The sequence below is a fragment of the Corticium candelabrum genome, chromosome 8 (assembly GCF_963422355.1).
Source record: "Corticium candelabrum chromosome 8, ooCorCand1.1, whole genome shotgun sequence".
Classification (NCBI taxonomy): Eukaryota; Metazoa; Porifera; class Homoscleromorpha; order Homosclerophorida; family Plakinidae; genus Corticium; species Corticium candelabrum.
The window spans coordinates 4637318-4654854 of NC_085092.1; the positions used below are offsets into that span (position 1 = coordinate 4637318).

The 17537-nt window shown below is 42.2% G+C and overlaps 1 protein-coding gene across 1 annotated transcript; it reads right to left on the bottom strand.

Moving 5' to 3' along the window:
• Positions 1-8415: 8415 nt before the first annotated feature.
• On the bottom strand, positions 8416-13427 carry LOC134182899 (PE-PGRS family protein PE_PGRS4-like). Its single transcript, XM_062650340.1, has 5 exons — positions 13386-13427; positions 10062-10526; positions 9822-9918; positions 9267-9377; positions 8416-9105 (listed from the first exon to the last, which is right to left on the bottom strand). The coding sequence occupies exons 1-5, from the start codon at positions 13425-13427 to the stop codon at positions 8645-8647; spliced, it is 1176 nt and encodes a 391-aa protein (XP_062506324.1). The 3' UTR covers positions 8416-8644.
• Positions 13428-17537: the final 4110 nt, after the last annotated feature.

Genomic DNA, 17537 nt, shown 5'->3' on the forward strand with positions numbered 1-17537 from the left:
AGCATGCAACGTGATGACTCTGAATTTTCACATTTTGTTGGCAGTTAACAAGAGAGTATTCCTACCCCGTTTCTAAATTCTTGATTGGCAGATATAATGATTCTTTATCTTGGATGGGATGATTGATGATTTTATTAAGTAAAATTGCACAAAAACTTTATTTTTACATTTATTCTTAGGAGAGTTATGCTGAGAACTTATGAAAATGTTAACATGTTGGCAAAGAGAAAACAATCTTTTTCATGACACAGTTCTGAGTCTGAGACAGTTATGAAGTTGTGAGAAAGAATGTTGATTAGTCCAGTGAAGATATCCAAAGAACCTTCTGTATATAGCACTAAGCAGTGTATGGTGTTGATAATAACTGATGTATCTAAACTCTTACAATTAACAAGATCGTAGTCGGTACACAGTTTACAAGTATGCAGAGTTCTGGCATACTGAAAAGACATCTTGTGACATTGAACTTGTGCCAGAATAGATTCAGTGTATAACTCAGTGATGATAATCTACTACTCACAAAATTTGCTAATTAGCACTAAACCAGATGTACTAAATAAAGGTTATCTTTAATTATTATTCAAAAGCATAGTTTAGACAGGACAAATTGGACAATCTCAAACATTTGGACTACTAAACATTAGTAGAATTTTTGAGCACCTCAAATCTATTTAGCAGAGGTCTAGTGCATGCATGGGTTCTGAATCACGTGCTCCAAAGAGACGCTTACTTCCAAGTAGATTGCTTCACACAAGCAGGAATGTGATGAAAACTAGCCTCCTGTTTCTCCGACCATGTTTTCTAGCCCACATGCATTACTCGTTTTTTTTGTATTCTCGTAGATCTCGCGGAAAGCAATAGATACCCTTCTGTTTAATTACTCCGTAAAGGCAGAACAAACAATCACGCATTATGTTTGCACGGTAGAAAAAAATTGAGGTAAACAATTTACGAATGTCGACAGAGTCGCAGTTGTTATTGTCGTACTCTGCAACAAGCTCTCCCAACTAATTAGCTAAAGAGACGGGCTCATGTGGGAGTATACGTTTGCCCACGTGATAAGCTCCTATTCATTCACGTAATGGTCTAGAATTCCGTATTGTACAAAAATCGGTAACTTATGTACCGCAGTTTTTGCAAAAGGGAATAACCGGGCATCGGTAATAGACAATGCTAGTGATTATTTCTAGTGAACTCCCTTCCGTCTCATTTTACTACACCCGGTAGTATTACCTGATTCTATAAATGCAACAACAAAGAGTGTACCGTTCAGTTTATGCGAAGTTATATTAGTGTAGCATGTACAGGTTACTGTCGTTCACTCTTGTTGCAGCCTTGACAAGTTTGACAACGTGTAGCGGAGACACGTGTCTACTGAAGTATGTTGACGAGATCGAAGACATGCCGTTACCTTCTAGAATTACGGAGCAGCAATCGTAAAGAACGAAGTAGCACGGCAAGAGTAACGTGTATCGTTTTTGCTATAGATCTGACAATCCTGGCGACGTCACACTCACAGAGCTCTGTCGATACCTCAAAGTTGACAAAGACCAGAGGGTAAGTCAATTCTGTCTTTGACAGAACGTTCTGAAAACAGACTTAAACACGCTACTGTAGAGCCGTTGCAATTGTAATTGTAATGATAAGAGTGCATGCTCCCGCGACTGAAAGATTTCGGCTTTCAAAAGATATCACAACAATTCTAGAGATTTAGTTAGAATGAGGATTGAGCAGCCTAGAGGCTTGATGTGAATTGTGACAAAAGAAAGGTGTTCTAATTACAAGTCTGTCTGCAAATTAAGAAACAGGGGAGCGACGGCGTAGCAAATCTTGGATTTTGATATTATTGATAAAGTTTGATATCAAATTAAAGTAACATTTAATTAATTAAGTGCTGCATGTAACTTACAATGTAGCATCCAATGCGGCGAATGCAATTCTGAAAACAACCGCGCACTCATGAGTTGAGTTCACTAAACCCCCCACAGTTGCGCCTCTGCGGAGCTAGTACTAACATGAGTAAGTGATTCTAATCTCAACGTGAAAATCCGGGTCATAGATATATAGGTACACTGTATATCCCGAAGCTAACGAAACGTTTTTAAATAAACATTTTCTGTCTGAAACCTTCGCAAAGACACTATAACATCAAATATAAACTTGATTAATATTTATTAATAAAATAATAATAAACAAGATGTTTTGTAATTTTCGCGGGACCTAACAGTTATTCTATTTTATCTAGTCAACAATTCAAACTGACGACGATTCGTGCAGTCCACATTCTGTCTATTATGGCACAGGTGCAGACGGAGCTCTTGTTGTCAACGATGATACAAACGTGAAAGTGAACCAGTTTGCCCAAGTTCTCCGAACAGCGGCAAAAGGCAGCAACAGACTGAGAGTCTACCATTCCCGCATATTTGCTGCCGGAAAGGAAGTTTACATTATCCAGATGTCAGGAACTGACGCTGGTGAATCAATGTTTGCAAAAGTGCAGACGGTTGACAACAGGAGCAACACTGTAACCATCAGCGCAGGATTAACTTTCAATTGTGCTACAACAGGAGTCAGCCGCTGTCAAGTAGTGACTGTTCCCAACTTTTTGAAAGTTACACTGAAAGATCGAGCGACAATTTCTGCCGAACCCTGGAATGGACATACTGGTGGAGTCCTACTATTTAGGAGCAAACTACCAGTATGTTGACCGTCCGTGCAATGTTGTACACAGAATATATTGTCTACGTATAATATTTAGGTACATGTGGGACCAAGGTCTAGTCAAGTTTCTGGGAACGGTATCGGATTTCGTGGAGGGATACACGGGAGAAAGCTGATTGAAGACGGATATCAAGGTACACAGTAAATCAGTCAAAAAGAACAGAGAAATTAATGCACACCGTGTGTCACGCACGAACGCTCACTCATGCTCGCACACACACACACACACACACACACACACACACACACACACACACACACACACACACACACACACACACACACACACACACACACATACACACACACACACACACACACACACACACACACACACACACACACACACACACACACACACACCATCTATTCATTTGCTGATTGTGCTCCATGCTTACCATGAGAGTACAGGAGATGCAATCCAAAAGGACATCAAGTCTACACGGCTTGAGGTCTGTCTCGACAAAAACACTAAATACCTTGTTGTTTGAAAGTTTGATGACCAAGCTGACATGGAATCCTTGAGGCGGTAGAATGAATACGTAGATGACTTATCAAAAAACCTTGTTAGATGCCTGAAATAAACAGCCATGCAGGGTTGGCACAGCGCAGAAGACTCACTGTGTGTACATGCAAGTCGTTGTTCTCACGGTCATGGTCTATCAACTTATGATTTTCTCTTTGTCTTCTGCTTCTTTGTTGAAATGCGCTGCACTTGCGTTTGATGATGGAGCGCCAAGAGTTGCGCTTTTCAGCTTCTTCCCTGCAAGATTTCCAGTTACACTGCTTGAGGTTACCAGACACAATATTATTCCAAAGACGATTCTGTATGTCTACCATGCAACATTGCGATAGCAATCTAAAGGAGTAGACATAAAAAGCTGCTTGTGTGAGCGATCATTGGTCATCTTTGAGAAATGTCCAAGAAAACAAGGCGACGTTGTAGGAGAATCGATGAGATCCTAGCTTTACTGTTTGGCCAACTCTATGCGTGTATCGTAGGGCAACGCTTCTTCTCAATGACCGAGATCCTCAATCTAATTCAAAGGCAACGAATAAAAAAGGACTCAAGACTTACGAGACGACGAACATGAGGCTCGCAACCTCCTCGCGGTGATTTTCGGTTCCTGGGCTATAGCGTTGCAAATAGCACAATATGGTACGGTTGGAGTAGCGCCCCAACATGCGCCATGCACATCCCTTGTAGATGTTGAGAATATGTCTGCTTTCAAAACCAAGTAGGTTTAGTCCACACACACACACACACACACACACACACACACACACACACACACACACACACACACACACACACACACACACACACACACACACACACACACACACACACACACACACACACACACACATACACACGCACACACACACACACACACACGCACGCACGCACACGCACACACACACACACACACACACACACACACACACACACACACACACACAAACACAAGCGCGCGCGCGCGCTTTAGAGTATCTACAACTATACTAATCCTACTATAATACGCGAACGCTCGGGAACACCCACTTCCGTTTGTCCACATGTTTGTCTGTCTGTTCTTCTGTCTGTAACGCGCTGATCAACACAACGCCGGTCTCGGATCGTCGCGAAACGCGGTGGGCCGGTCGAGATCGCAAGTTCGAGACGAATGGTTGCGTCGGATTTCGCCTCGACTGCCTCCCGAGGCCCGAAACGAGACTTTGGCGGCCTGAAATGAGATGCACGGGCAGCTTGTGCGTGCATGCGTCCATGTGTTACTGAATGTGTCTTCGCGAAAGTGACGTCATTCTGCACGAATAGGTCATGACGTTTTAGATGGGAAGAGTCTGAGTTGGGGATGCTGGAAAATGCGTAGTCTGAGACGAACGGTCGCGTCGTATTGCTTTGGGGGCTGAAATGAACCTAAAATTAGATTGCTGCGCGATTGTGTCTTCGCGGAAGTGCCGAGTATGCGGATGTGACGTGTTTGACAACGCGGGAGATTGAGATGCGCTGCAGTTTGTTTATTCAATTCATCGAGTATGCGGATGTGATGTGCCCTGGTCTGCGCTTCATCTGCATTGATCGTATGGATGCGCCATCATCTGCATCGTCTGGATGCGCTGGCTGTAGTTGGAGTAAGCCGGCAGCGGCTCACGGTCTGTGGCGGTAGCGTCGGCTGCGGCGTCTGCAGACGCATGTAATGTGGGAAGAGAAAATGCAAGATGTGCCGGCTGCAGTTTAATTAAGATACGGGGAGTATAAGCTATAGTATGCGTGTGTCGTGTCTACATTTTGTCTGTATAGACAATAACCGGAGCGACGCCAATCAAGAAGTATCAACGAATCGACATGCTACAGCAGCTAGCCGGCCTGTCCAGTTAGCTGACGCTGTTAGCTTAACCGCCAGTTTAATTAATTAATTACGTACCACCGCCCATAGGGCGGGTAGTACAAGTAATATATAATCGCTTAAAAATTGATGTGAATGCAAACAACGTGTTTGTGTACGAAGGAGAAAGCTATGCAGGATCAGCAACCAAGTCCATTCAAGCTAACTACGGCGGCGGCGGTGGTGGAAAGGTAAGTACAAACACATATTTCGGCGGGGGAGGCGGCGGCGGAGGACATTTCTCTAGTGGTAAACATAGTCATTCCAGTTCATAAGTTCCTGCAGTTTAACCTACATGTATATACGTACGTACATAGGTGAACGTCCTCGCGCTCACGGTGTAGTAGCAGCGTACGGAGGAAAAGCGTATGGAACGTCTTCGTTGACAGATAAGATTTTCATGGGAAGTGGCGGTGGAGGCGCAGCCACAGATCAAGAATGCTGTGCCACACCCGGAGCTGGAGGAAACGGTGGTGGTATTGTAATGATATTTACACCTGAAATCACTGGATCTGGAGGAAAGATTAGTTCGCGTGGAGCTAGAGGTCAAGATGCAGGCCACAAGATTCCAATCACCGAGGAAGAAATAGGTGGTGGAGGCGGAGGCGCTGGTGGATCGATTCTGTTGGTTACCAATTATTTAGGAGTTCCTACTGATGGATCCGTAAGTATAGACGTGGCAGGTGGAGCTGGAGGAAAACCATCAAGTGCAACGTATCCTACGCCTGGCGGAAAAGGAGCACCTGGTCGATACACGTGGCACAAGTTGCAGACGTCTAAAAGCGGACCGTTGTCTGTGCATTGACAATATTTTAATTAGTCCTTGTACACTGAATAGACAGAAAAGTGCATTTCTTATTACCATGAATGCACGGCTGCTAGCTGGTCCGAATAACAGCAAAATGTCTTTTAAACAAATTTTTCGATGTAAGAATGAATGGCATGCAAGTGGTCTACATTCGTTGTATCACACACGCGCGCGCGCGCGCACACACACACACACACACACACACACACACACACACACACACACACACACACATACACACACGCGCGCGCGCACGCACAAATGCACGCAAGCACGCACAAGCACGCACACGCACACATACGGACGCACGTACACACACGCAGAGACAAACACGCACACACGCACACACACAAACAGGCGCGCGCGCACATACACACACAAACACACAAACAAACACACACACACACACACACACACACACACACACACACACACACACATACACACACACGCGCGCGCGCACGCACAAATGCACGCAAGCACGCACAAGCACGCACACGCACACATACGCACGCACGCACACACACGCAGAGACAAACACGCACACACGCACACACACAAACAGGCGCGCGCGCACATACACACACAAACACACAAACAAACACACACACACACACACACACACACATAAACACACACACACACACACACACACACACACACACACACACACACACACACACACACACACACACACACACACACACACACACACACACAAACAAACATACACATGCACATGCATGCGCACAACACACACTCAGTCGTACAAACTATGTATATATAGTACTACTCTAGATTTCACTACAGTTTACGGTGTTCTAGACGAACGTGAGATTGAATATGCACACATACTATTCTTGTATTTGTAGCCAACAAGTACAACTTCAACGCACACTACTGTCACTACTGGCGAGTGCACTCCACTGCTACTTAATTATTTCGTCACTGACCTAAACGGAACTCTCGTTGTGAACAAGGCCGAGACTATAAAAATGAAAACATATGCTCGAGTTCTCCGAGTTTTCATCAAAGGCAGTACAGAAAAATTCGCTACTGGAAAGGAAGTCTACACTATTCAGATAAAAGGATCTAATGGCAGTCAATCAATTTTTGCAAGAATAGTAACTGTTGACCACAAAAACCTATTATAACCATCAGCGCAAGGTGAACCTTTCATTGCAACTCAACAGGAAGTAATTTCTGTTAAGCAGTGACGCTACCGCACTTTGTGAAAATGTCACATGGGAAGCTCGAGCAACAATTTCTGATGCTCCTTGGAATGGAGATAGTGGTGAAATTATAGTCTTTAGAAGCAAACAAATAGTATGTACTTTAGATCCTTTCTGTGTGTCGTTTATTAGAATTGTAATGCGACACACAATTGTATGTAGGTACGCGTGGGACCAACATCGAGTCAAATCTCTGCAAACGGAATTGGATTTCGTTGAGAAAGAATTGGAGCGAAGATGAACCAAATGGCTCTCATGGTACAGTAAACCTATCAAATAAATAACATTTTATCAATTGCTTCAATTTGCAAAATGACTAAAAAATACAATATTACTAACTAATTTATATTTACACTTACCTAAAATTTTGACACATTCAGGACTCCAATCTTTCGCAGTTTTACAATTACATGCTACACAAATGATCGTTCTAACAGTTAAAGCGTTCTTTGAAATTTGGAAACAAAAAATTGCGAAAATTCTTGTTAAACTTTAAATATATCCATAGATAGTGGCGAAAGAGGCGAGCGCCTACTCTTAGTGAGACGGGAAGTACAGTACACTGTGATGGCTCAAGAGGTATTTGAGCATGCGCAAACCTAGTCATTGTCTGCAACCAGGCTGGTCTAGATTATTGTTCGTGTTTGTGCAATAATAAGAGTTATTCCAACATTATGACTGTCCTCTACATTCTTACTGCAACTCCAGTACAGTTACTGTGAGTAGCAACTTACTCCAAAAAGATTTGATTGATGACTAGACATCCTGATTGCTAACCTGTCATTCCAAAGGAACATCTATATTGTTAACCGGACATTCCAATGAGACAGCCTTTTACTGAGTAAATATAGATTTACACCTAGAATGATACTGTTGGTATGGCCCGTTGTATTGAATTGTTTGTTCTGAGATCGTTCTAGTTTTTTCTCCAAATTTTCGATTATTGAAATTCATCCATAAATTAGTACATGAATTAAAACCTTGAACTTATAATTTTAAGATTAGTTGAAATTAATAGAAAAATAGTTAAACTTAATTTTATGCGTTTATGGTACCTGCAGAAGAGAAAAGAGAAATGCATTGTCGGTCTAGTCATGATAGCGATGTGAAATTACTATGTGAAAATTTGATTACAAATGTGATATCATTGGAAACGCGCGCTTTAGCGCTTACGCATGTAATTGTTTGTGTGTATCCGTGTTTGTCTATACGTCTGTATGTATGTATATTGTTTATGTATAGACAGACACAATTGAGACGGGCATTGTGCTCGTTTGTTCCAGCTACACTGCTCAATCGTACAGTATACGTCTAAATGCTTGCTATTGTAGTTCCATCGTTCAACGGCTGTTTCCGTTTTCGTTACCATCTACTCTAACATGCAATCGTGGTCACTGTTTAGAGATTTTAGTCACGCAAGCATTATGTGTGTCCTTATCTAGTCAATTCAATGTCATTCTTCATTTCCAATTGGTCGCATTCATTTGGTTTGTCTAGTACAGAGTCATTGGTCCGCGTGTATTTTGCAACCACTTATACACTCCGTATCCTCCTTTTCCGCCAGCATTTGCTCTGTATTCGACATTTGATTTTGTTCCTGCAGCTCCTCCTGTTACGTCTATGCTCACTGATCCATTTTTGGGTATTTCAGAATCAGTAATTAAGAGAACTGAACCACCAGCTCCTCCTCCGCCACCACCTTGGTCTCCACCTTCAGCAAAGTTATGACCGGCATCTTGCCCTTTACCACCACATGAACTAATTGTTCCTCCTGATCCGATGATTACAGGAGTAAATATCATTACAATACCACCACCGTTTCCTCCTGCTCCCGGTAAAGCACAACACGTCGAATCTTTACCACCGCCGCCACCGCCAGATCCCATGAATATTTTCTCTGTCAGAGAAGATGTGGCATACGCTACTCCTCCATTGCCGTATGAGCCATCAGATCCTATAGCAACATAGATAAATGTGTAGCATATTTATGTACGTTAGTGATTTCGTGAATGTTTGTATGCAACATAGTAATAGATAAGACATTCTAGATGGTGTACGTTAGTTATACCAACATCTGTACAATAGATTGTAGAACTTGCCAAGGTATATACATACCAGAAGATGAATGTGCTCCACCGCCACCTCCACTTGAATATCGACTTCCTCCACCACCACCACCCCTGTTAGCTGCATGACTCCTACTTGCTGATCCTGTGTAACTCTCTCCTAAGCAAAATTACGAAGCAAAGATCTAGACATGCGACAGTTAACTGCTTAGTTTGAGTAAATAAGTAAAGTAATTGTTAATTCAACTTATTAAAATTCTAAACTAATTAAAAATTTTGCATGTACGTGTAATGAATTTGACGCTTTTGACTTTAATAGTAAAGCCATCAGTGGCATTTATAGAAAGGGAGAACGATACATGTAGAGTTACAATGCTCTTCTCTAAACTTTTCGAAAATTTTTTGTACTAGAAAGTAGACTGGTATTTACTTCTAGAATTTTGTATACGACATCAGAAATATTATAATTTTGTTTGTCGATAACTATAGCTATAGATATAAATATACAATAGATATAGATAGAAATATAAAAGTAGATTTAAAGGATGTGCAGGACATAGATGACCTACCATAATATTTTATTGTTGCTATATATGTTGCTTACCTTGAAAACCATATTTGTTTCCATTTTCTCCGTATGTGCCTCCACGAAATCCAATTCCACAAGCAGAAATTTGGCTTGACCGTGAGCCAACGTCTGCCTACAGATAAACTTCACACGCACACACACACAAAGAAACAAACAAACAAACAAACAAACACACACACACACACACACACACACAGCACCATAAACATAGTAGGTAGAAAAGCAAGAGGTTGTCAATGGCGTACATTTCCATACCATGTTTTTGCTTCTGAAAACTATAATTCCACCTGTTTCTCCATTCCAAGAGGCGCCAGAAATTGTTGCTTGATCTTTCAGGGTGACACTTACAAAATGTGGTACCGTTACTACTTGACAACGATTACTTTCTGTTGAGCTACAATCAAAAGTTAGTCCCGCGCTGATGATTATAAAGGATCTGTTAAAGTCAACAGTCGTCACTCTTGCAAACATTGATTCACCAGCATTAGATCCTTTCATCTGAATAATGTAAACTTCTTTTCCAGCAGTAAATATGTTGACACGGTTGACCTTTAATTTTTTGCTGCCTTTCTTGGTAACCTTGAGAACTTGAGCAAATTTATTTATTCTTACAGTGTCAAGCTCGTTTACAACAAGAGTTCCGTCTTTTCCTGTTCCAAAATATTCATCTGGAGAAAAGCGCCAAGCAGTTGTATTTTGCGTTGAAATTTCAGTTGTTGGCTACAAAGAGAACGCAAAGAGTTGCTCAAATTCACATTAGAACACTAATCTACTGCTGTAAATAAAAGCTATCAGTATTGATGCTTTTTAAGTGTTTGTTGTTGATGATGATGTTGTCAATGTATACAGTGCATGTATGTATATACTTGCATACATATATGTATGTATATGTGTGTTGCAACAGTGTATGTGTAATATAATGCAAATATGCATGAAAGCTAGTGTTTACAGTTTTTAATAATTAATCCAAATTCTCTCTACTTTAAATAGATTTGACATATATATATATATATTATTGATTTAGGAGACGCTGCGCTTTGTACTCGGGAAACCAAACAGCCAAACAAATTTTTTTTATTATCATAATGTATGTGCCTCAAAATATAAATTAATTAAGGAAATTGAAAAGATCTAGCATACCCTGTCTTGATAGACAGAGGGAACGGCAAGCAGATAATTAGTGCTATTTGGAGTATCATGACATGTACAGTTCTTTGTGCGTGCCCGTGTTGCATCAATATCGAGTCCTAAGTGATCTACTGACAATGCATGCATACGTATACATACGTCAACTTTTAATTCTGTTATCTAGCGTTAGGTCATGTAACGTAATCACTCGTTTTTGCGCGCGTTAGTTTTCAACATTTACACGTGCGCTAAATGAAAGGGGCGGAGCCTCTTCTATAGCGCACTAAGAGAGACTTCTCAAGAGGCTCGTTCCGCATCTAAAGCAAATCTAGTCAAGATACTTCAAACTTAGTCTACATCTCGATCGATCTTTCTTTAAATTAAAGCACCGCTCATTTTATAATTTGCATTCTATCAACTTGCGTTCTACGCATCCGAGATTCTGAGAAGCTTAGAAGACACTAATGCACTTGATAAACACCCATTTATGACACCACGTCAGCTCATTGACAAGCAAAACGTTCTAATACAATTTGTATGACACAGAGCTTCGCAACAACTGCATGGTACGAAAAGGATTGGAAACAATTATTTTGCACGATGCTGTAACTCATGACATCGTTGGAAGTCTACAAGACTATAGTTTGCGCAGTTATAAGTCATACTTACTGCTGGAGTGGTGGCAAGAGATTGACAAAGCTGTTGGAGTGTTAACTCACTAGACCTTTCAGCTCTACTACAAACAAAAGATTACACTCTTTCTAAAATTACATTGGCTGTCAAATTAGAAAAGAATCTGGTTTACAGAACTTGCCTCGTCGTACAGTCACACGTATGCTCTGTAGATGCTACAAGCGTTACCAAACTTGCAATCAGAGTGAGCAAATGCAGAATAGACATTATCTCAGCTCTTGCAACAAAACAATAAGACTTTGCGCTGCTTCTCCAGCAAAGTGATGTGTGAGTGTGCATGCGCGGCAAAATCACGTGAGGACGGCCTTTCACCAGCGTGTTAATTAAATGAATTAAGCTAATGGACGGTGAGTAGCCAAAAGTGACAAACATTTGAGTTGCAAGAGTAGCGTTCTTTGAATTCGGAAACGAAGAATTGAGTAAAAAAACAGAAAACTTACCCTTTAGTTAACAGCAGCTGATATGCGTATCAGAATCTAGGAACGCAATTTGACTTGCGGGGAGCGGTATGTCTACCTATTAGTTTACTGCAATGCTAAAATAACATCGATATGTTTAGGGCATTGACAGTGATCTCGTGTAATCGTCTTGTGCCACATGAATGACTCATCCTGATGCTCGCACGTAAATGTAGCTCTAAGTGGAAACGTGGGAGAGGGTGCTACGCTTTTAGCGTAAAGCCTAAACACGTAAAACGTTACACTGCTAATAGAAGTGGTTGAAACAACACACAACAACACATGTGTTAATTAGAACAGAACGTACATGTTATAATAACACGAATGTGGTTTAAGGCAATACGCACGTGACATATAACTACATATACTGCTAATAAACGTGTGATAAAACAACACACTGCACCAGAGGCGGATACAACATGGGGTACCTGAAGCACGTGCTTCCCGGGAGTGCAATACTAGACTTGATTTAAAAGACTGCAATTTAACTCACTGCATACGTGAATGCAGTTGTTCTACTTCAGTGGTAGAAGGACCTTAGGTATATGTACTGAATACCATGCACTGGTCTGTGAGGAACTCAGCGAGGGAGAGGTAACAAGCGAGTACAGCCACCGCATGACATGGTCTGGTCTGCGAGAGATCATCAGCGACAGCTAAATAACTATTCGGGTGTCTCCGGGCAAAGGTGCCCCTGTATCCGCCCCTGTGCACATGTGTTAAAACAAAACGCACATGTTATAATAATTCAATAAGTGTTGAAACAAGACAGAACACATGTGTTGAATTAAACAAGCCTAATTACAACAAAAATACATGTGTTGAATCTACATCGAAGTGTGTTGAATGGACACGGTAGTGATGTGTTGACAGCAAGAGCTACGCATGTGTTAAAACAACACACTACAAATGAAACGTGTTGCTATCTAGTAAACCTATAATTGTTTGAAAATAACTGATATGTGTTGAAACAAACCGAATTGTGTTGAATCAAACCAATCTGCTTATTTAATTAACATAATATAACTAGGCAAGTTATTATAATTTAATGTAACGCAAACCATTATTTATCCTGTAAACGTTGCACTCACTGTACACATGCATGTGTGTACGTTGTTCAATAAGACTAGTAATTAAAGCTGTGTTTACACCGTCGCTTCCACAGCCAGAAGTCTTCAAAGTCCTGAGCACCATGTATACACGCTAGTATTAATCGCTTTGTCGCGAAGAATTACGAAAATACGCGCTATTTTCTTTCTAAACGTATTACCTGTAAAATGAATATTAGCTAAAAAATTACCGCAAAGTCCGTAAATAGCTTGTAGTTGTCAAGTAGAGTCATCGCATACGAGACATACAATCTCTCCTTACGTAATGTTCGATTTCCGTATAAATATAGTAAAACCAAAAAAGCGATCGATTTCGGATCAGCAGTTGTAGACAGGTGAGTTCTGCCGTTTATTTCCGACAATTCTGAGCAATCGCAAACATGAATTACACTATTCTGGTGTTAAGCTGTTAAGCTGGGCCTTGTGCGCTACTCAGGAAGCTCTGGGCCTGCGCTAGCAAACTCCTGGAGCTGGGCCAGGCACTCGCAGGAGCACAGACTTGTGAAGCCAACTGTGGTGTGAGCACCCGAAGTCTCACCAGAACCCAGTGGCTGATGTCACTTCACAGCCGATGACCGCTTAGGACCCCAGTCAATGACCAGGTATTCAGTTATACTTCTGAGTTGAGAGAAGCAAATGTCTCTTAGTTTCTTGTTTAAGGAAATTATGCCATAGCTCGCCATCACTGTGACTTGAACTTACGAGCCTTTAAGGTCCCGGATGTAAACACTCTATAGATGACTCTCTAACCAACTGAGCTGTCGCACCACACACACACACACACACACACACACACACACACACACACACACACACACACACACACACACACACACACACACACACACACACACACACACACACACACACACACACACACACACACACACACACACACACACACACACACACACACACACACACTTACATCACGTCTCCACAAGCCTTCCAATGCATTCCCAGCCAGGTTTACAGTATGACGCTGGCGACGCTGGCAACGCTAGAGATGACGTTGGCGAGGACACTAGCGTCGTCAGCGTCGTCAGCGTCATCAACGCTAGAGTTGATTCAATTTCAACTCAAGCGTTCAAACCGGAAGTGCTCTAGCGTCTACCGGAATCACGTGCCTTTTATGGACAAACCAGAGATTAAATCCGGGAGAGAAATAACCGGAATTAAACTATAGAAGAGAAGGTTACCGAATGTGTATACGTATAGGCACGGCTGATTGTGGCAGATGAAGTCATGGTAGCTTGTAGATGCGAGGCGCAAGAAAAACGTTTAAAACGTATCGAAAAACCGGGCTCTCAGCAGCAGGTTCCAAGAAATGTGGAAGCATTTCCGCAACAACTTGGTGCGGCAGCAATGAAAACCAAATCACAGACTTTTGTATCCATGGTATCCGATTATGACGAGCAAGTGTGTAGTGGCTCGTCGCTGACATTCATCAAACGATATTGTAAATGGTAGAGCGTCAGCGTCAGAAAATTGACACTTACTTGGCGTCTTTGCCAGCGTTGTCGCAAACGTCCTCGCGAGCACTTTCAGCTGTAAACCAGGCTTAACGCTATGTAGGACATGTACCGTGATCACGCCTTTGCTCGTGTTCGTTCTCAAAACTACATGCGAGTAAGAGGGCTGGGCATCTTTGCGCGCTAGGAGAAACTTGTCAATAAGCTTCTTTTATCATTAACGCAAACCTATTCAAGATATCCAGATGTGGCCTACATCTCAATTGATTTGGTTGACAAACCGTTATTTCTATGATCTGTAGGTCGTCTTACGCGTCAGAGATTCTGCGAAGGTTACAGAAGACGCTAGTCCACTTGATAAACACCTATCTAGGACACCACGTCAGCTCATTGACAAGCAAAACGTTCTAATCAATTTACAGCACACAGACCTTCGCGACAACTGATATGAAATAAACTGGAGAGAATTATTTTCCACAATGCTGTAACTCGTGACATCGTTAGATGTCTAACTCCAACTGCGTGTACAAGACTATCTAAGTATAGTGTGCGCAGTTTTAATTTATGTTTATTTCTGAAGTTGTGGCAAGAGTTGACAAAGCTGTTGGAGTGTGAGATCACTAGACATTTCAAAAGGTCTAGTGATCTCACACTTCAACAGGCTTTCAGATCTATCGGAAACAATGATTACACTCTTTCGGAAATAATGGCACGCACGACTGCTAAATCACAAATTAATATGATCTATAGGACTCGCCTCGTCGCACAATCACACGTAGATGCTACAAGCTTTACCAAACTTGCACAAGAGTGAATAAATGCCGAATAGACATTATCGCCACACTTGCAATAGAACAATAGGACTTGTGTTGCTTGTCTAGTAAATTGATGTGTGAGCGACTCGAGTGTGTGCATACGCGGAAAAGTCACGTAGCGGTGGTGTAGCAGGATCCTTCTTCAAGTGGGTGCACCAGCTAGGCAGATGTCCAGCGGCGGATTCAGGACTTTCGGATGGGGGTTCCGTGACGTCACAAAGGTTAGGATCAGCCACGCCTCCAGATATAAATTAGCTATTTAATCATCTATTCCATAGAACGGAAGTATGCGTTAATTAATGAATCTACAGTACCGAACAATTTGAATTGATTTTGCAAGCCTACATGTCTTGCTAGACAGGCAAATGTTACCGCTCTTCTTTTCTTTCGAAAAAGCTATAATCGATATATATGGTTTTATGAAATTGTCAATGTTGTGACCATCAAATATATTTTCATGAAATAGAAAATGACTACTTTGAAACATTATCATTGCAAGGAAGTAAAGAAGTGATGATTTTCAAGCTGAGCCAAAAAGCCGCGATTTGATTCAACCAGCCCTTTCAGCCTTCACGTCCTGGAAAATGTGAGGACGCGCGGCTCACACAGAGCCGCATCCGCCACAACTTTATTCTGGCTGCAAGCCTGTAATGCCTTGATTTTACAGAAAGAAGTTTTCGCAACGTTTTTTGAATGTCTTGGCTACTTGAAGTCTGAAAGGACTAGCTTCGTGAAGCGACGACTTTCTAGCTAGGGCAGCCAAACAAAGATGTCAACTGACGATGTGAAGCCGTTCATCACGTTCTTCCATGTGCTGAATTGGCGCATTGTGTTCGATGTTTGCGTTTAGTAAGCTACAAAAAGAGTAGGAGTACCGTACGACTCACTCGTACTGTCCGACTGCTGGTACGCGGTCATCGCCGCGTGATGACGTCACATAAAATTTTAGGGGGTTCCACGGAACCCACGGAAACTGCTCTAGATCCGCCAGTGATGTCTATACTCTCCTGTACGTGCGGTTAATGGGTCCGTAGGAGGAGACGTCGCTGTTACCGCTTAGTCTCGCGTAGCCAGACCCCTTTCCGCCGCATCATCCTTCTCGGCGAATGGGGTCTGGTGAACAGGCTTTGATGTCGCTGTGTGCCGCGTAGTCATAAATCAGCTATCTAGAGACCGGATTTGGTTTCTTATGCTTCACTAAAGACCAGACTGGTATGCAAACAGTGCAATCCTATCTCATTAGCTTCTCTGTAGAGAACAACTCGAAGGCCACAGCTCGATTCGTTGCTGTTTCTGAAATTTGCATGTCTACAGCAGCAATTAAATGCGGCCGCTGGAACGTTGACGTCGACAGGCTCGACGTCGTACGTCTAGCGTTGTGCACTTGTGTCACAACGGCGACTGAATGCGAACGCACTGAATGAACATGGATGCGAACGTACTCGATGCTGTTTGCTGTTTCAACGTCTAAAGCGACCGCAGACAGTCCAGAGTGAGCGATATATCTGGTACTGGAATTGAAGTGCTTGGAGCTGACGTCATCGAAACAATATGAGTCGTCTTTCTGTGTTTGGGTAATCATCTCGTGTGTTTTGTGCATTGCTTTACATCGAGTACGTTCGCATTTAGTCTCTGCTGTGACACAAGCGCACAAACGCTATGTACGATGTCAATCATGGCAGATTGCGTAGGAGATGGAAGCCTAGCTTATCGACGTTAACGTTTCCAGGGCTGCGTTTAATTAATTGTTGCTGTAGACATGCAGATTTCACAAACAGCAACGACTCGAGCTTCAGTCTTCGAGTTGTTCTCTACAAAACAAGAGAAGCTAATGAGATAGGATTGCACTGCTTGCATACCAGTCTGGTCTTTAGTAAAGCGTTTAAGAAACTAAATCCGGTTTTTAGATAGCCAATTTCTGGATAAGCGGGACACATCGACATCAAAGCCTGTTCACCAGACCCCATTTCGCCCGGAAGGATGACGCGGCGGAAAGGGGTCTGGTTACGCGAGGCTAGTTACCTCTAGCGTTTAGAGAACGTAGCAAACGTAAACG

Excerpts from the sequence above, each read along its gene's own strand:
- LOC134182899 (XM_062650340.1), bottom strand. The coding sequence starts at position 13,427 with ATGACTCTACTTGACAACTACAAGCTATTTACGGACTTTGCG. Across the intron at positions 10,527-13,385 it reads AGCTATTTACGGACTTTGCG|CCAACAACTGAAATTTCAAC; the intron begins GTAATTTTTTAG and ends TTCTCTTTGTAG. Across the intron at positions 9,919-10,061 it reads TTTTCAGAAGCAAAAACATG|GCAGACGTTGGCTCACGGTC; the intron begins GTATGGAAATGT and ends GTTTATCTGTAG.